Source organism: Staurois parvus, unplaced genomic scaffold, assembly GCF_062004578.1.
Source record: "Staurois parvus isolate SC_StPar_1 unplaced genomic scaffold, SC_StPar_1.0 ptg000481l, whole genome shotgun sequence".
Lineage (NCBI taxonomy): Eukaryota > Metazoa > Chordata > Amphibia > Anura > Ranidae > Staurois > Staurois parvus.
The window spans coordinates 205,060-225,728 of NW_028318277.1; the positions used below are offsets into that span (position 1 = coordinate 205,060).

The following is a 20,669-nucleotide window of genomic DNA, read 5'->3' on the forward strand; positions in this document are numbered from 1 at the left end:
AACTCATGGGTCCCCCGGGCAATAGGGGATCATGGGGCCCCTGTGTCCTTGCCCAAACTCAAAAAAGCCTATGAAAAAGTTACCAGGGGCATCTCATGGGGCCCCCTACTGACCCCAGGCCCTCGGGCAGTGCCCGAGTTTTCAAATGGTCAGTCCGTCCCTGATATATATATATATATATATATATATTTATAAACACACAAATATATATATAGATATATATTTTTATTATTATTAACGTAGTTTTAATATAGTTTTAATTTATTTTATTTTTTTCTGTACAAGCAATTTTTAGGAACTGTTCTAGTGGCATAAAAATTACTATAGAAGAAATCTTTGGATTCGCGCAGTATATTGCATCTAAAGTTAATATTTTTATTTTAACAGGCTTTTCATTTTTATCTTTTTAGACTCCTTTAGAAACCAGAGAGGGTTTAAAGCAATGTATGTTGTTTTAATCATTATTGTATTTTTTTTTTTTTTTTAGTACAGGCAGTGTAAAGATCTATATGTAACCTGGTATCAGCCTTTTGCAGTTCCTGTACAGCAAACCTGGAGTCATAGAAGATGAAACAGCCAATCAGTTAATGTATTCACATAAAGTATGCTGATAGGAGTAGAGAGCGAGAGCACAGCGAAAGAGAGATGAGCTCATCACCAGGGGCGGACTGACAACTCATGGGGCCCCCAGGCAATTGGGGATCATGGGGTCCCTGTGTCCTTGCCCAAACTCAAAAAAGCCTATGAAACCAGGGGCATCTCATGGGGCCCCCTAGTGACCCGTGCCTGAGTTTCCAAATGGTCAGTCCGCCCTTGCTCACCACTACACTGCTTCTCTTTTTACTGTCCAGTCAAAGGTTGGGGGTGCATCCGGGATGACCCAGGCTCAGAGGAAGCGGGTTGAATGATACTGGCCATCAGCCTGAGGCCATCTAGCAGCAGAAGAAATTACTGCAGCAGAAATCTCCGGTTTGAAGCTGCATATTTGAGAAAATAATGGTATTTAACAGGCTTTTCATGTATACATCTTTCTTGACTGCTTTAATAAATTTTGGAAACCACAGTGAGCTAAAAGCAGAACTCCAGCCAAAAATAAAAAGATAAAAGGAAGAAACCATTAAAAGAAAAAATAGCAAAAAAATGATATATTATATATATATATATATATATATATATATATATATATATATATTTATTTATTTATTTTTGGCTCTTTCCTATGATCAGCATGAATTGATCGTGCTGCTTCTTCTCCCAGTCTAAACACATTTAATGATGTATTTAATAGAGAAGATGGGACTTTCAGGATGCATGAACATGAATCCCAAACATACTAAAAAGTTATATAATTGTTATTTTGTACGAAATAAAAAATTATATAACGTTTTAATATGTTTGGGATTCATGTTTATGCATCCTGAATGTCCCATCTTCTCTATTGAATATTTGCAATTTTAAAAGGGATGTGGTGCAATAATCATATCTGGTCGCCCGCTCGACACTTCACTGTTACTACATTTAATAATGCATTAATGATTACAGACCTGCAATAATTTGTTTGTGTTTCTTTTATAGCTGCCCAGAATTTGGTTTTAACCACCTCCCATCCGGCCGTTATATAAACGGCTGGACGGTGGCAGTGCAGGGTCGGGTGGCCGTTTATAAACAGCCTCCCTGCCCCCTGCTTGTGCGCGCTTCCTGGGAGCGTGCAGCACGGCGATCCGGTGCCAGCTGTGTCCTCCGGACACAGTGGAACACCAATCATCGGACAGGACCTCATGCGTCCGATCATGTGATCACTGATTGGCAAATCAGTGATCACATGCAGAGTAGTAAGCAAGATGTCACTTCTGACATCATTGCTTACTACGTGTGAAATCTGTGAATGATCACAGAGGTCACATGGTACAGGGCTATTCACAACAGCCTTGTACCATGTGATAACCTGTGACCAATCACAGCCCATACAGTATTTCTCAATGGCTGCAAGAATGCAGCCAGAGAGAAGGAGAAATGATTGCTTTTACAGCCTTTATGGGTGTAAAAGCAATCACTGTAAAAAAAAAAAAATCTTCATCACCCCCCACAAGTAGTACAGTGTCGCCATGGTGACACTGTACTGCTAGGGTGACAGTATGTAAAAAAAAACATAAATAATATAAAAAAAATACAAATGTAAAAAAAAAAGTTTAAAAATTATAATTTTTGGTTATAAACTAATTTGGGTTATTTTTTTTTTACTAAAAAGATAACGGAATACATTTTGCAAATTATTTATTTGCAAATTTTTATAAGAAAAACACTTTGAAAAATGTTTGGACTTTTTCATTTACACAGCAAAAAAAAAAAAATCCCAGTGGTGAAGAAATACCACCAAAATAAAGTTTTATCTGTCTCAAAAAAATGTTAAAACATTCATATGGGTATAGTGTTGCATGACCGCGCAATTGTCATTCAAAGTGTGACAGCGCTGGAAGCTGAAAATTGACCTGAACAGGAAGGGGGGGAAGTGTGCAGACTGGAAGGGGGTGAAAGTGTCCGGACTGGAAGGGGGGGAAAGTGTCCGGACTGGAAGGGGGTGGAAGTGTCCGGACTGGAAGGGGGTGAACGTGTCCGGACAGGAAGGGGGTGAAAGTGTCTGGACTGGAAGGGGGTGAAAGTGTCCAGACTGGAAGGGGGTGAAAGTGTCCGGACTGGAAGGGGGGGAAAGTGTCCGGACTGGAAGGGGGGGAAAGTGTCCGGACTGGAAGGGGGGGAAAGTGTCCGGACTGGAAGAGGGGAAAAGTGTCCGGACTGGAAGGGGGGGAAAGTGTCCGGACTGGAAGGGGGGGAAAGTGTCCGGACTGGAAGGGGGGGAAAGTGTCCGGACTGGAAGAGGGGAAAAGTGTCCGGACTGGAAGGGGGTGAAAGTGTCCGGACTGGAAGGGGGTGAAAGTGTCTGGACTGGAAGGGGGTGAAAGTGTCTGGACTGGAAGGGGGTGAAAGTGTCTGGACTGGAAGGGGGTGAAAGTGTCCGGACTGGAAGAGGGGGAAAGTGTCCGGACTGGAAGGGGGTGAAAGTGTCCGGACTGGAAGGGGGTGAAAGTGTCTGGACTGGAAGGGGGTGAAAGTGTCCGGACTGGAAGGGGGTGAAAGTGTCCGGATATGAAGTGGTTAAAGGTAAAATTAGAAAATGTATTGTTTATAAAAAGGATTTTTCTTTTTTTTTAATTTGAATGATTTGCAGCTTTGAGATCTGGGATAAGTGGCAGCGCAGATATGATCCACCCATGAAGCGGATATTGCAGTGTGTAATGTGACAGGAGGCTGGCGTGAGATCCAGGCATGACGGCTTACTGCTAAGACACGCCGACACGGACTTATTATGGTCCCCCGAGATCAGCCGTTTTTTAATGTGTATGTTGTGGTTGGATGCATTTAATGACGGATTATTACAGACTCATCCTGCACTCTACAATGCAGGTTTCTACGTTTCATGGCGTTTTATCAGCGTGCCGCTATCATGGATATAAAAACTAAATTATGAACAAACATGACAGATCAGCCGGTAATGTGCTAACATAGGAAGGAGTAAAAATGGTGAAAAGAATTTTAGTAAATAGGGAAGACAAAACAGATGGGGAAAATAATTAAATTGGGTCCAGTAACATCATATAGATTTATGTCTATTATTGTGTACTTATTACCTCTCACAGAGGTCTACTCCCCCTGACAAAGCCTTCATCTGCTTTTCTCTTCATAAGTACAGAGCCATCTTTATTCAGGCATCATCCAGGGTTGCCATCTGCCTCCCAGACGAAGATTTTATTTATTTATTTATTTCAGGTACTTAAATAGCGCCATCAATTTACACAGCACTTTACATATATATTGTACATTCACATCAGTCCCTAACCCTCAAGGGGCGTACAATCTAAGGTCCCTAACTCACATTCATACATACACATACTAGGGACAATTTAGACAGGAGCCAATTCACCTCCCAGCATGTCTTTGGAGAGTGGGAGGAAACCGGAGTACCCGGAGGAAACCCAAGCAGGCACAGGGAGAACATGCAAACTCCAAGCAGGAGGTGCCGTGGCTGGGATTTGAACCAACGACACTAGTACTGCCAGGTGGAAGTGCTAACCATTTAGCCACTGTGCTGCCCCATTTAGCCACTGTGCTGCCCAGAGAGGACACACACATGTAAATTCTGGTGCCCGGGCAGTTCTTGGCTGTGTTCACGAATATCTGACACAGATTGACCTTAGATTGTATGACCCAGGGGCGGACTGACCATTTGGAAACTCGGGCACTGCCCGAGGGCCCGGGGTCAGTAGGGGGCCCCATAAGATGCCCCTGGTACCTTTTTCATAGGCTTTTTTGAGTTTGGGCAAGGACACAGGGGCCCCATGATCCCCTATTGCCCGGGGGCCCCATGAGTTGTCAGTCTGCCCCTGGTACGACCCCTGCTGTGGTCTCTCATTTGCATAGACATCCAAAAGCCCCAGGACTGCTGCTTGCCACTGGAATCTTGGATGTGATGCCAGGCTTAGAGCAGTCACTCAAGCAACACCCCATAGCAGCCTTTCTCAACCTTTTTACCCCAGCAGGAACCCTTGAAATAGTTTTTAGGTGTCAGGGACCGCAAGTAAATTGAACAAACCAGGGCCAATGGGAAACAGACCTCCTATATTGATAGCCAATAGGAAGAATGTTCCTTACATTGGTGATTAGTGGTAAAAATGCCCCTTACATTGGTGGTCAGTGGGAAGAGCGTCCCTTACATTGGTGATCAGTGGGAAGAATGTCCCTTACATCAGTGGTCAATGGGAAGAATGCCCCTTACATCGGTGGTCAATGGGAGGAATGTCCATTACATCAGTGGTCAATGGGAAGAATGCCCCTTACATCGGTGGTCAATGGGAAGAATGCCCCTTACATCGGTGGTCAATGGGAAGAATGCCCCTTACATCGGTGGTCAATGGGAAGAATGCCCCTTACATTGGTGATCAGTGGGAAGAATGCCCCTTACATTGGTGATCAGTGGGAAGAATGTCCCTTACATCAGTGGTCAATGGGAAGAATGCCCCTTACATCGGTGGTCAATGGGAGGAATGTCCGTTACATCAGTGGTCAATGGGAAGAATGCCCCTTACATTGGTGGTCAATGGGAAGAATGCCCCTTACATCGGTGGTCAATGGGAAGAATGCACCTTTACATCGGTGGTCAGTGGGAAGAATGCCCCTTACATCGGTGGTCAATGGGAAGAATGCACCTTTACATCGGTGGTCAATGGGAAGAATGCCCCTTACATCGGTGGTCAATGGGAAAAATGCCCCTTTACATCGGTGGTCAATGGGAAGAATGACCCATTACATCGGTGGTCAATGGGAAGAATGCCCGTTACATCGGTGGTCAATGGAAGGAATGCCTCCCTTACATTGGAGTTTGATGGGAAGAATACCCTTATATTGATTGTTAATGGGAAGAATGCTACTTATATTTGTGGTCAGTTGAAAGAATGCCCCTCACATTAGTGATCTGGATGTCACTATTGCAGACAGTTTAAAAGATCATTGGTATCATTCGGGGGTGGACTGACAACTCATGGGGACCCCGGGCAATAGGGGATCATGGGACCCCTGTGTCCTTGCCCAAACTCAAAAAAGCCTAAGAAAAAGGTACCAGGCGCATCTCATGGGGCCCCCTACTGACCCCGGGCCCTCGGGCAGTGTCCAAGTTTCCAAATGGTCAGTCCGCCCCTGGTATCATTCTGCTTGCTCTGCCAAGTGGCATTGGCTCAAGAACTAAGCAGGCATCATCAAATGGAAAGTCAATCAGCCACAGCTCAAGGAACCATCGTTGAGAATAGCTGCTCTGTAGTATTTACGTTCACTCGCACCTCCCCCAGAAGCTACATAGGAGGTAATGTAGGGAAGGGGAGGGAAGTAGAAGCTGGGCCAGCACAGACAGTAATTAGACACTCCCAAAGGAGGAGAGGACTATGATATGCAAGGAGGGAAGGGGGCTGTACTGGCTAACTGACTCTTCCTGGAGTAGTCAAGATTTTAGCAAGTTTAGAGTAGCCACACTGTGATGTCGCTCAAACCAACACTCTATAGAATTCTCCTTTGATCCCCCCCAGCAGCTACACAAAAGGTAATGTAGGAAGGAGAGGGGGAGGGGTGGAGGAGCTAGGCCAGCACATGCAGTAGACACCTCAAAAAGAGAATAGAATATGCAACAAAGGAGGAGGAGGTAGCAGGTAACTTTCTTTCTGAAGAATTCATTTTTTTTACCAAGTTCAGAGGTGCATTGCAAGTGAATAAAAAATAAATTATGAAAAGGGAAAAAGGGCAGCAAGTTAGTTATTAAAATAGTGGATTGGTATGCTTTTGTGTGCAATTTTTTTTTAATGGCGGCAGGATTTCTTCAAAGTGAATCCTAAACTGTCAGCTGATAAGATTGAATGACCCCTTCCAGAAGCCAGCTATTTTCCAGCTGCTGAAAATGGCAGTTGTTAAAGGGGTACACACACACACACAGAATCTATATGCCTAGTCTCTTTTTCTATCCAAAACAAGACAAACTGTTGAAGTCCGGTTGCCACAGACCATGCTGCTCTTCGCAGAACAAACTCACAGAGCTCGGCGGGAAACATTGATTGTGATGAAGCGCGCTGGAAAGGAATATAATAAATTAATCTGCATTCACAGCTCTGCTTCATCTTTTGTACGGAGTAGCTTTAAAGCTCCAAGCAAAAAAAAAAAAAAAAAATACGGGACACTTTTTTTCTCTTTATTTACACATTTTTCACTCCCAAAGGACGAATGCCACTTGTGGTGTTTAATGTTATCGTTTGTAAAATTCTGTCGAGTCGCAGACCAGCTCTTGTCTACACTTATTATTCTGACGTTAATGATGCGACGAGCCCTCCGGGGCCCTATCCGAATAATAACAATAAACAAATCCCAGTGACTGAAGAATTTTTTTTTTTTACTGAAATGAAATTGTAAAAAAATAGGTTATGATTCTGAATTAATCTTGATTTTCTGTAGAGCAAACTTGGGTGTCTGTGCTATGGGAATATTAATACTGAGTGGCTATGCCCACAGGGAGAGGCAAAGCATAGATTGCTTTTACTGGTGAACTATAGATCCGGTCATCTTCAAATTGGGAACATATTTGACGTATACCCTCAGTGTTTGTAAGGAGGGAAAGTATCTCCTCCAACTTGGCTGTATACGTGACAAGCATCTTAGTAACAAGAAATAATCATTGCCGCAGCAGACCAGACCAGTACAGGTGGCCGGGAGCTGTCTGGTTATAAAATGATATATGAGGCTGGTAATGGATTATACATTTAAAACATAGCTTCAAAGAAAGTCACTCCCTCCCCAAATCGTCCCTCTTGCTTATGTTCTAAAGTTGGGAGGTCCTGGCTATGACCACCTATGGTCTGGTCTAGAGGTTTAACTTCAGTGCCCCGCTGGAGGAAACTATGAAGGGACCCTTGACTCCCTCCAGGTCCTTTCCTTTGGTCGCAGGGCCCTTCCTACTGATCCAGGGGCCCTTTACTCCTGTTGAAGGGCCCTTCGTTAAAGTTCCCCAGCAAGACCCTTTCACATGTTCTGCAGCAGGCCCCCTTCCTGTTCTCTTGTGCCCTCCCCAAGGTGGCATCAGTGCCTGGTGGTAAAGTGCGTCCTTTGCGATTCTGGTAGTTCTGCCTTTGGTCTGGTCAGTTGCTGCTGCTTGACCAATGCACCAACCAACTCTTTTTTGTCTCTTCTAATCTTTTAGTCTAATACACCTTTGAACCCATCCTCTGCAGAAAGCCCTGATGAAGGAGGAGTTCTGAGCCCCTAAAATGTGTTTGCTCTCTACCTATATATCTTGTTCAATGAACAATTTACAAGGAATATCTCAATCCTATACACTGTAGACTAGCCTTTTTGAACCTTTCCCTGACAGGAACCCTTACAATAATGTTCAGGTCTTAAGGGAACTCAGTTCCATGAGCGCAAGTTAAAAACATTTCCCTTATGGTGCTGGTCAGTGGGAATAATGTCTCTTACATTGGCGATCACTGGAAAGAATGCCTATCACATTGATGGAAGAATGCTCTTCACATTGGTGGGAATTGGGAAGAATGTCCCTTACATTTGAGGTTGTTGGGAAGAATGTCCCTTACATTGTTGGTCAGTGAGAAGAATGCCCTTTTCATTGGTGATCAGTGGGAAGAATGTCCTTACATTGATGGTCAGTAAGAAGATTGCACCTTACATTGGTGGTCAGTGGAAAATTGTCCCTTACATTGGTGGTCAGTGGTTAGAATGTCCCTTACATTAATGGTCATTGGGAAGAATGCACCTTACATTGGTAGTCAGTGGGAAGAATGACCCTTACATTGGTGGTCAGTGGGAAGAATGACCCTTACATTGGTGGTCAGTGGGAAGAATGACCCTTACATTGGTGGTCAGTGGGAAGAATGACCCTTACATTGGTGGTCAGTGGGAAGAATGACCCTTACATTGGTGGTCAGTGGTTAAAAGGTCCCTTACATTGATGGTCATTGAGAAGAATATCTTTTACATTGGTGGTCATTGGGAAGAATGCCCTTCACATTGTTGGTCATTGGGAAGAACGCCCCTTAAATTGGTTGTCATTGGGACGAATTACACTCTTATAATGGTGGTCAGTATTCCACACTTTCAAATAGCTTAAAAGATTATTGGTAGGATTGGCAATGTATCATCAAAAATAGCATTGGCCCTGGAACTATGCAGGTCCCATTGGATGGGAAGTCAATTAGCTACAGCTCAAGGAATCCAAACAACCTCTGGAGGAACCCTAGGGTTCCACGAAACACAGATTACAAATGACTGCTTTAGACTGTTTAGTTGAATATGTGGAACCCCCCCCCCCTACACTTAATGGGACTTTGAAGGCATCATACATACATGTAAGTGTGAACTCTTTATTTTGTCAAAAATACCATAAAATTATGGCATAACACGCCATTAGTACAAAATGGTCATATTGTACATATTAACATATCACCAGTCAAGAATATCATACAATTGTTGAGCAATAATGCTGAGAAGTTAGAGATGACTCTGCAGAAATCCGATGCGTTTCAGAGCATTATAGCTCCTTTCTCAAGGATAGCAGATACTCTACATGAGGGTGATATAGTAATATGAGAGAATCAACAAATTAAAATTTTCAATCATAAAAATAAGCTCCAAGATTGTCAGCACCTCCCGACCAGGGCACCATGGGCTCTAGACACCTGAGAATCCCACCTAAACGGAACATGGATACCCCTGATTCAGGGGGGCCAATATGAATTTCTCATGATTATGTTACGATACCTGCCGTTATGAGATATCCACTTATTGGCACTTTTGTGTCGTTTCCTAAGGGGGCACATGATGTGATTGGACAAAAACTCGTGGAGACCTATATATATATATATATATATATATATATATATATATATATATATATATATATATTTTTTTTTTTTTTTTTGCCTATATTGAGACCATCATATCTACCTTGGGAATATTGAAATCCTTCATAAGTATAACGTGATCTGGGTGGCCTTTGTGTTCCATTTAGGTGGGATTCTCAGGTGTCTAGAGCCCATGGTGCCCTGGTATGGAGGTGCTGACAATCTTGGAGCTTGTTTTTATTAGCTGTTGAGTCTCTCATATCACCCTCATGCAGAGTATCTGCTATCCTTGAGAAAGGAGCTATAATGCTCTGAAACGTGTCGGATTTCTGCACAATCATCTCTAACTTATCAGCATCATTGCTCAACAATTGTATGATATTCTTGACTGGTGATGTGTTAATATGTACAATATGACCATTTTGTACTAATGGCGTTATGCCATAATTTTATGGTATTTTTGACAAAATAAAGAGTTCACACTTTTATATATGTATGAGGTCTTCAAAGTCCCATTAAATGTAGGGGGGGGGGGGTCCACACCTTCAACTAGATATATAGGGATGGTGGCAGGTTATCAGGATCTTGTCCTTTTTTCTCTTAAAGCTTTAGAGTGTCTATGACCATTGTTATGATGTCTTTCTTTTCAGACTTATTTTTGTGGTGGTGTGTATGAAGTCTAAGAATCATTGGTTGGTTTTTATTAGTGAATAAAGTTACTTGGCAATTGTACATTAGAACAGTGTTATTACAGCAAGAACTATAAAAGTGATAACAGTTACATGGCTGAAAAAAGACAAAAGTCCATCCAGTTCAACCATAGAAAAAAAAAAAAGTTATAATCTTACACCCATAGTTGATCCAGAGGAAGGCAAAAACAACCAAGCAAAGCACGATCCAATTTGCTCCTGCTGGGAAAAAAAATCCTCCCTAATTCCCATGTTGTTGATGATGATGTTTCTGTAAAACATGGGCTTCCAGCATTTGTGGGCCTTTGTCCATAAAAACCAAAGGCAACCACAACCCAAAATGGACTCCAACATGTTCTAGGCTTAATTGATTTTAAAGGTGCCCTACACACAGAGCTAAAGAGAACGTAATCAGATTTACCATCAATCGATATGCAGCAATTTAACATTTTCTTCTCAATGAGAATTCTGGAATACCAGGGTGCTCTGCTTGCTGGAAGCCTTTAAATCATTGACATAAGTAAATTGCAGCAAGAGTCTGTCTGATGTCCAGTTGATGGCAAATGATTTGAGGAACGTCTTATCTCTTTTAGTAAGAGATGTGATAGAAGTAAGATGTGTAGGTAACAAGTGTTGTTGCAGGGTGTTCAGAAAAAGTGATGGTGGACAGCTCAAAAAAAAAAAAAAATGGGGGAATCGGATCATAGTAATAAAGAAATAGGATAATTATATGTAAAAAAAAAAGACAGAATCCTTAACAAATGCATTGAGCAAAAAAAAAAATAAAAATGTAAAGTTCTAAACAATTTACTAATGCTTTTTTGTAAATACTTGGCAATAAAATAAGTTGTCAGTAAGAGATAATAAGCCATGATAAAGGTATTAAAGGTGCACAGTCCCTGCCAGGGGCGGACTGACAACTCATGGGGCCCCTGGGCAATAGGGGATCATGGGGCCCCTGTGTCCTTGCCCAAACTCAAAAAAGCCTATGAAAGGGGTACCAGGGGCATCTCATGGGGCTTGCAGAAAAGTGGCCACCCGCCCAAGTCTATAACTGGCTTATGAAGCAAGGACACATAAACAGGCATCACATAGTGAATAAGGGGGAGAGAACAATGTTCTTGGACAACTTGCCAGCCAGCTTGCCAGCATCTCATGGGGCTCCCTACTGACCCCGGGCCCTCAGGCAGTGCCCGAGTTTCCAAATGATCAGTCCGACCCTGGTCCCTGCATCACTTTACAATCAAAAAGAATAAGCAACAATTGCAAAGAAAAATATAATACGGCTATATGGCAAGAGGTATGTGGTCAACCCTTCAAATGATGGAGTTTGGGTGTTTCCAGTGAAGGGAACTGTTAATACTACATCATACAAAGATATTTTAGATGATTTTGTTCATCCAGCCTGATGGCAATAGACTAGAGCAGCCTTACTCAACCAGGGTTCCATGGAACCTTAATGTTCCTCCAGAGATTGCTAGAGGTTTCTTGAGGAATGAGCAACTTCTGCTTCTCAGATAAGTTCTCACTGACACCATTGATCTTTTAAGCTATCTGCAAGGGGGGATTCTTCTCAATGACCACACATGTAAGAAGCATTCTTCCCACTGACCATCACACAAATGTACTGTGAGCTGTAGATGCGTTAATTATTAGCAGAGGTTCTCTGAAGCCAAAAAAGTTATTTCAAGGGTTTCCTCCTGTGTTAAAAAAAAAAAAAGGTTGAGAAAGCTTTGTTTAGAGAGGTCTCTATGGAGCATGGGGACAGTTAGTGACAAAGCCAGAAGTGACATCAAAGGGGTGTGGCTAAGTGTTTCGGAGCTGCTGCCTCTTTTTCAAGCCAGACTGAAAAAGTGGTGGCTACCTCAAAATGTTCAGCCACCACCATCGATGGTGCTTCCGCTTTCTTTATTTCCTGGCCGCATATGTGCACCACAAAGCCCACAGGCTGCTTCCTGCTTTCTCCAGAGGCTGTCTGGTTACCCTGGGTACCCAACTTCCCCCCCCCCCCCACAGTGACAGCAATCTCCTGGGATTTTAGAATTCTGCTACAGGGTGAAAGATTACTTGTGACTAGCACTTTAGCATACCATTAATGTGCATAACCATGATCCCCTATTGCCCGGGGGCCCCATGAGTTTTCAGCCCACCCCTGGATATAAAGGAATAGTCGTGGTAAAAGAAAAGTTTGTCAGGGTTAAAACTTTCATTCAATTACTCAAATGTTGCATTTGTAAACTTCATAAGCCAGTATAAAGGAATAGTAGTGGTAAAAAAAAAAAAAAAAGATTTGTAGGCAGGGGCGGACTGACCATTTGGAAACTCAGGCACTGCCCGAGGGCCCGGGGTCAGTAGGGGACCCCATGAGATGCCCCTGGTACCTTTTTCATAGGCTTTTTTGAGTTTGGGCAAGGACACAGGGGTCCCATGATCCCCTATTGCCCGGGGGCCCCATGAGTTGTCAGTCCGCCCCTGTGCATAACTACATAATTTGAGTGAGCTGCCATTTTTGTGTGCCGTTTCCATTTTCCTGTTCTACTGCACTTAGTCTGGCACCCCCTTGATGTCTCTCTGATCAAGAAACATTAGGACCACTACCAGGGTATCCATGTTTATTAAATGTGCGTTGGTAATGGTCGTTTTCCAATAAATTGTTGTTTTCCAATAAATTGTCGTTTTCCAATAAATTCCTCCTGTACCACTCTTCCCTCCCTCCTAGATTGTAAGCTCCAAGGAGCAGGGCCCTCGAACCCCTCATGTATTTCATTGTACTGTTACTGTACTGTCTCATGTATTGTCTCCCATTGTAATGTACAGCGCTGAGCAAACTGTTGGCGCTATATAAATACTGTGTAATAATAATGTAATGATAATAATGTTACCTGCTACACTTAGTCTGCGCTCTCTGCTCTGTTTGCTTGTCTACCTTTTTTATTAATGCCTACAATACCTTTTTGCTACGTTAATGGATTTGTGTGGAGCACCAAAGCACTTATCTTGGTCAGGATGATGATATCACCTTCTATTGCCTATATCTTTTTATATTTTATATCCATATTAAAAAAATGCATATATAGTATACAGTATATACCAGGGGTGGACTGACAACTCATGGGGCCCCTGGGCAATAGGGGATCATGGGGCCCCTGTGTCCTTGCCCAAACTCAAAAAAGCCTATAAAAAAAGGTAACAGGAGCATCTCATGGGGCCCCCTACTGACCCTGGGCCCTCGGGCAGTGCCCAAGTTTCCAAATGGTCAGTCCGCCCCTGGTATATACATATATATACCAGAGAGAGCTAGAGAGCAGGAGGTCTTGCGAGGAGCAGACCATTTGGAAACTCGGGCACTGCCCAAGGGTCCGGGGTCAGTAGGGGGCCCCCTGAGATGCCCCTGGTACCTTTTTCATAGGCTTTTTTGAGTTTGGGCAAGGACACAGGGGCCCCATGATCCTTTATTGCCCGGGGGCCCCATGAGTTGTCAGTCTGCCCCTGGCGAGGAGCTAAGAGGTGATGTTAGATGAGGTTGGTGATGTAGTTCGGGCAGAGTTTTGAATGACTTTGTACATTATTATTTTGAATTTTATTTGTTGGAGCAGTTGGTAAAATAGAGTCTGGAACAGGGGCGGACTGACAACTCATGGGGGCCCCCGGGCAATAGGGGATCATGGGGCCCCTGTGTCCTTGCCCAAACTCAAAAAAGCCTATAAAAAAGGTAACAGGAGCATCTCATGGGGCCCCCTACTGACCCCTAGCCCTCGGGCAGTGCCCAAGTTTCCAAATGGTCAGTCCGCCCCTGGTATATACATATTATTTATTCTACATTCTCACAGACTGGCTGTGAATATATTTTTGCCGAGAGGGTCAGTGAATCTTTTTTCCCCCTTCGATTTTTGTTACCAGATCAAACTAGCTACATTCTCGGCTAAAGCAAAAAGCAGCGTCAGTGAGATGAAAGGCAATCCTGACACATTCGTCACCAGACCAAGAAACCGTTTTAGCATAAGCCGAAATCTGACTATACAACCCTACCTATCAGAAATGAAATTGCCGACTTCATAGGAACTGTGTGCCTCGCTGTCTGTCAAGGCTGCTTCCTTTTTGATGCAGAGGCACACTTCAAAAATCCGGTTGTCTTTAAATCTCGACATGCAAGACTATTTCGGCTCATTTGAAAAGCCGGTAGCGCACCTTGGGATGGCTTGTTAACAATATATTAATAATTGTTTTGGCAGGTGACTCTGTGAATTCCCAGGCAGAGTATGGAAATGACAGAATTAATTTTGATCCTTGTGATATCCTGTTATTGATGGTAAGTCCGGTCTCTCCAAGATAAGGGGGAGAAAAAGTCGACATGTGCGTTTTGTGCTTTCATTCCTTCAGTATTAATCCGCTCTTCGAGAACCAGGTGCTCAGCCGCTCCAGCTAATTAAACTTAATTTAAAAGTTTGGGATCTCACAAGCCTGGCTAACAAACAACTGGTTTTTGCTTGGGTTATGACAAACTCAGTCTGAATAAAAAATTTTCTACCATTACTAGAGGCAATGTGGCTTAGATCCTTACATTTAAACAGTTTTTCTTGATTTCTGAACCTGGGAGGGATACTAATATTAGCTGGTTGCGTAAAACCGATAATACAGATGCAGGCCTGGTAGTGTAGAAAAATTACATAGCACCTGTGGTCAGGAGAAGTAGTGCCTCATTATTGGTATCAGTGGGAGGAATAGTGCCCCATCATTGGTGTTATTGGGAGGAATAGTGCCCCATCATTGGTGTTATTGGGAGGAATAGTGCCCCATCATGGGTGTCAGTGGGAGGAATAGTGCCCCATCATTGGTGTTAGTGAGAGGAATAGTGCCCCATCATGGGTGTCAGTGGGAGGAGTAGTGCCCCATCGTGGGTATCACTGGGAGGAATAGTGCCCCAGTGTCCCATCATTGGTATCAGTAGGAGGAATAGTGCCCCATCATTGGTGTCAGTGAGAGGAATAGTGCCCCATCATTGGTGTCAGTGAGAGAAATAGTGCCCCATCATTGGTGTTATTAGGAGGAATAGTGCCCCATCATTGGTGTCAGTGGGAGGAATAGTGCCCCATCATTGGTATCAGTGGGAGGAATAGTGCCCCATCATTGGTGTCAGTGGGATGAATAGTGCCCCATCAATGGTATTAGTGGGAGGAATAGTGCCCCATCATTGGTATCAGTGGGAGGAATAGTGCCCCATCATTGGTATCAGTGGGAGGAGTAGTGCCCCATCATGGGTGTCAGTGGGAGGAATAGTGCCCCAGTGTCCCATCATTGGTGTCAGTGGGAGGAATAGTGCCCCATCATTGGTGTTATTGGGAGGAATACTGCCCCATCATTGGTATCAGTGGGAGGAATAGTGCCCCATCATTGGTGTTATTGGGAGGAATAGTGCCTCATCATTGGTATCAGTGGGAGGAATAGTGCCCCAGTGTCCCATCATTGGTATCAGTAGGAGGAATAGTGCCCCATCATGGGTGTCAGTGAGAGGAATAGTGCCCCATCATTGGTGTCAGTGAGAGGAATAGTGCCCCATCATTGGTGTCAGTGAGAGAAATAGTGCCCCATCATTGGTGTTATTGGGAGGAATAGTGCCCCATCATTGGTATCAGTGGGAGGAATAGTGCCCCATCATTGGTATCAGTGGGAGGAATAGTGCCCCATCATTGGTATCAGTGGGAGAAATAGTGCCCCATCATTGCTATCAGTGGGGGGAATAGTGCCCCATCATTGGTGTCAGTGAGAGGAATAGTGCCCCATCATTGGTGTCAGTGAGAGAAATAGTGCCCCATCATTGGTGTTATTGGGAGGAATAGTGCCCCATCATTGGTGTCAGTGGGAGGAATAGTGCCCTATCATTGGTATCAGTGGGAGGAATAGTGCCCCATCATTGGTATCAGTGGGAGAAATAGTGCCCCATCATTGCTATCAGTGGGGGGAATAGTGCCCCATCATTGGTGTCAGTGGGAGGAATAGTGCCCCATCATTGGTAGCAGTGGGAGGAGTAGTGCCCCATCGTGGGTGTCAGTGGGAGGAATAGTGCCCCAGTGTCCCATCATTGGTGTCAGTGGGAGGAATAGTGCCCCATCATTGGTGTCAGTGAGAGGAATAGTGCCCCATCATTGGTGTTATTGGGAGGAATACTGCCCCATCATTGGTATCAGTGGGAGGAATAGTGCCCCATCATTGGTGTTATTGGGAGGAATAGTGCCCCATCATTGGTGTCAGTGAGAGTAATAGTGCCCCATCATTGGTGTAAGTGAGAGGAATAGTGCCCCATCATTGGAGTTATTGGGAGGAATAGTGCCCCATCATTGGTATCAGTGGGAGGAATAGTGCCCCATCATTGGAGTTATTGGGAGGAATAGTGCCCCATCATTGGTATCAGTGGGAGGAATAGTGCTCCATCATTGGTATCTGTAGGAGGAATAGTGCCCCATCATTGGTATCAGTGGGAGGAATAGTGTCCCATCATTGGTATCAGTGGGAGGAATAGTGCTCCATCATTGGTATCAGTGGGAGGAATAGTGCCTCATCATTGGTATCAGTGGGAGGAATAGTGCCCCATCATTGGTATCAGTGGGAGGAATAGTGCCCCATCATTGGTATCAGTGGGAGGAATAGTGCCCCATCATTGGTATCAGTGGGAGGAATAGTGCTCCATCATTGGTATCAGTGGGAGGAATAGTGCTCCATCATTGGTATCAGTGGGAGGAATAGTGCCCCATCATTGGCGTCAGTAAGAAGAATAGCACCCAATCATTAGTTCATAACTTTACGCTGGGGGTTGGATGGATGTCCAATCATGTACCCACTGTAATTGGATGTGTACAGTGTGTCTGATGTTTCATGGTGCATGCCCATCATTTCTGGTGCAGACAGTGTGGGGGTATAGTGCCCAAACATTTCTGGGATGCTTGTTAATCAAGCCCAACAGGCTGAGGGCTGCTCTGACCATGTCTTGCAATGAGGGAAGCCCATACATTTCAATAAGCTGCCCTACACACAATCAATGCAGAAAATAAGTCCCCAGCTCTTTCAAAAATACCCGGCACAGAACCAGATGGTGCTATGGCAGCAACATTCTGTTCAGCACATGGGAAAACGTACACATTTGCAGATTCCTGGGGGTGCCGTAAATAACTAATGGCACTGCAAAATGTCTGGTAAAGGGCAGCGTGTTTCTGTATGTGATTTTGCACACGGTCCTGACACACATAGATTTGAATTTCAATCAACTGTATTGCAGCAACTTAGAAGGGTAGTTCACCCAGAACTGATATAGCAGTGTTTGGTAGATGCTGAAAAGTTAACCTAGCTGACATTCTCTTCTATCTCTTGATAACTTTATTGGTGCATTTCTGGTCTATACACCTGCTGTGCCTGTTTTGGGATGTCACGTTATCTCTGCTGGATCTTCATTTTATATGGTGCACATAGAGATAGGAACACCCAAAACTCCTTGGTAGACAGGAACAAAATTGGAAGTTATGGCCAGATGATTATGCTGTTGGAGCATCTAAAACTCCCTCATCATCTCACGCCTGGACTATTGCAATTCCCTTCTCACTGGCCTACCCAAACGAACGCTATCCCCACTCCAGTCGATCCTGAACTCAGCGGCTAGACTCATCCACCTCACCAACCGCTCCACATCCGCCTCCCCCCTCTGCCAATCCCTTCACTGGCTCCCGGTTGCCCAACGCATCACATTCAAACTGCTTACTCTCACCTACAAAGCCATTCACAATGCCGCCCCAAACTACATAACCGACCCGATACCCAAATACTACCCTACCCGTGCCCTCCGCTCCTCACAGGACCTCCTACTCTCTAGCTCACTGGTCTCCTCCTCCCACGCCCGATTGCAGGACTTCTCTAGGACTTCCCCCATCCTCTGGAACTCCCTACCACAATCCATCAGACTGTCACCTACCCTCCTCACCTTCAGGCGCACCCTGAAAACTCTCCTCTTCAGGGAAGCTTACCCCAACCTCACCTAACACCTGACCTCATCTAACAACTAACCTCCTCCACTCCTCCAGCCACTCCATCCCCCACAGCCATCTCCTCCTGTGCCACCTTCCCCTCCCTCCTAGATTGTAAGCTTGAAAGAGCAGGGCCCTCGAACCCCTCGTGTATTGTATTGTTACTGTCTTGTCTCATGTTCTGTCCCCCTTGCTACTGTACAGCGCTGAGCAAACCCTTTGGCGCTATATAAATACTGTATAATAATAATAATAATATAAGGACCCTGTGGCTGGCTCAGCAAACCATGCACAAGCTACAACTAAAATAATACTTTTTGGATGGAGAGACCCTTTGGACTTAAGATTTGTTCTTATATTAAAAAAAAAAATGAATGTTACCTTTGACCAATTGATCTTCTTCATGGCAGTCTCTGGAGTATACGCTTTTTTTGCCTTCATTCCAAAGGGTAAAACTACTGGTGGTGGAACCATAGGTCCAGGAAACCTTAAACCTCCAAAAGGTGGAGGGGGCCGTGGACCTCCAAAAAAAGGAGGAGGAGGCGGAGCACCAGGAGGTCCAAAGCCAGGTGGTGGTGGTGGAGGAGGAGGACATCCTCCTAGAAGTGGTGGAGGTGGTGGAGGACCAGGGATTGCCCCACCAGGAAGAGGCGGTGGAGGAGGTGGGGGTGGAGGTCCTCCACTTGCTGGTGGTGGTGTAGGCCTCTGGAACAAAAGACAGAAATAAAACAATAAGGTGGCATGGTAATATTGGTATTAGTAGATAGACAGTTCCTCATTAAAAACAAGACTATACAATTAATACTTTGTAATGATACGTTAATTGATGTCAAAAGCTATTCCTTAGTCCAACTCCAGGATTATTTCCACCAGCCACAGCCAGTTTGCATATTCTCCCTGCACACCTCACTATTTTTAATCTTCAAAAATTGGTAAGACACTTTAAAACTACACTGTGTGGGTGGGTATGAGCAGTGCTTGTGTATGTTTAGGTTTGGACATCCATTGCTGTCTGTAAACTTCATATCTTAATTGTACAGTACAGGACACAGGCTTAGTATTAATAGACCCTAGGTTATAGGCTCAAACCCTTAGGCGACTGGGCACTGGCAAAGCTTTGAAGGACACACCCCTTGGGCAACCCTATATACTGTATATATATATATATATATATATATATATATAAATAACCACACCCCACTCTGTGAGTCCTCAGTTTTTTTGCTAGCATCCTAAGGTGATTGACCTTTTCTCTTTCACAGAGAAATCCTCATATTTGGACGCCCAATGCTGTCTGGTAACTACATTTCGCTGCATGGAAGGCACAAAAAGCATACGCTCTGAGATACTTGCTGCTGGGGAATAGCTGTCAATCAAGTACTTTAGGCCCAAAAAGCAAAAAGCCACATGCTGGTAGTCCACAAGATAGTAGTCTAGGATGGTCAAGACCAAGACCAAGAGAAAGAACGTAAGATGCAGGCTGTCTTTCAACCAGGAATTGGTACAGCATGAGAGAGAAAATTAACAAGTTTGGACCTGTACAACAGCATGGAGGAGGCAAGTACAACAATTTTGGGGGATAACCTAAAAAAATAGGACAGTGGCTTAGTGGTTAGCACTTCAGCCTTGCAGCACTGGGGTCGTCGTTTTGACCCCATCTAGGAAGATACCCGCACAGAGTTTGCATGTTCTTCCTGTGCATGCGCATTTCCTATCACACCACAAAAGACATGCTGGTAGGTTAATTGGTTCCTGCCTAAATTGTGTATGCATGTGAGGCAGGAACCTTAGATTGTAAGCTCCTTGAGGTCAGGGACTGATGTGATCCTACAATATGCAGTGTGCTGCATAAATTGTTGGTGCTATAAAAAAGAAAAACGTGTTGGGCTGTAAGATTGTCTCTTATATACTAGGCAGCTTCGGTAGTTCACAAAACTATTCTATTTGTGGAAGGACTTTTTAGGAGCAAATGCACACAAACTCATATCTACAACACCATGTTTCTATAACTAAAAAGCATCAAACTTTAAACATTCATAAAATACATAAAACAATATTAAAGGCTGACAAAGCATGCTTCATCCCCATACAAAGCAAGTGCATATTGCCCCACTCTATGTTCCACAACACACTAGAAGTACCAACAAACTTTATAAGTATGTGACAGATTCTTGTGGGTAACCCAACATGGTGCAATAAGCTCTTCCTCAGGGATAGAGTGGGCATCTAGAATAAAATCACTTCTGGTTCCGTCACCGCATAGGAAGGAGGTAAGGTGACACAGCCACGCTCCTCTCATACCTGATTCCCAAGCCTGCCTGTGCCTGGGGTTCACCCCCCCCCCCATCACCCAACATAACAGGGGAATCCAATGGATCGCTTTTTGGAGCCTTTGCTCCGCCGTTCTGCATTGGCTGTCTCCTGGGGACACTAAAAAATCTGCAGTCAAGATGGCACCCACTCCACCCTGCCTCCTCCCTGCCTGTTTATTCTCTGATGCCCAGCTCTCAGCTCCTCACCCTAGCTGG

The 20,669-nt window shown here is 44.3% G+C and overlaps 1 protein-coding gene across 1 annotated transcript in view; it reads right to left on the reverse strand.

Moving 5' to 3' along the window:
- The window catches only part of LOC149452315 (protein diaphanous homolog 2-like), a 766,217-nt gene that overhangs the window by 142,992 nt on the left and 602,556 nt on the right, over positions 1–20,669 (reverse strand). Inside the window, exon 17 of the mRNA XM_089689522.1 lies at positions 18,523–18,846. Coding sequence (XP_089545648.1) covers positions 18,523–18,846 — 324 coding nt within the window. The remainder of the gene's footprint in view (positions 1–18,522; positions 18,847–20,669) is intronic.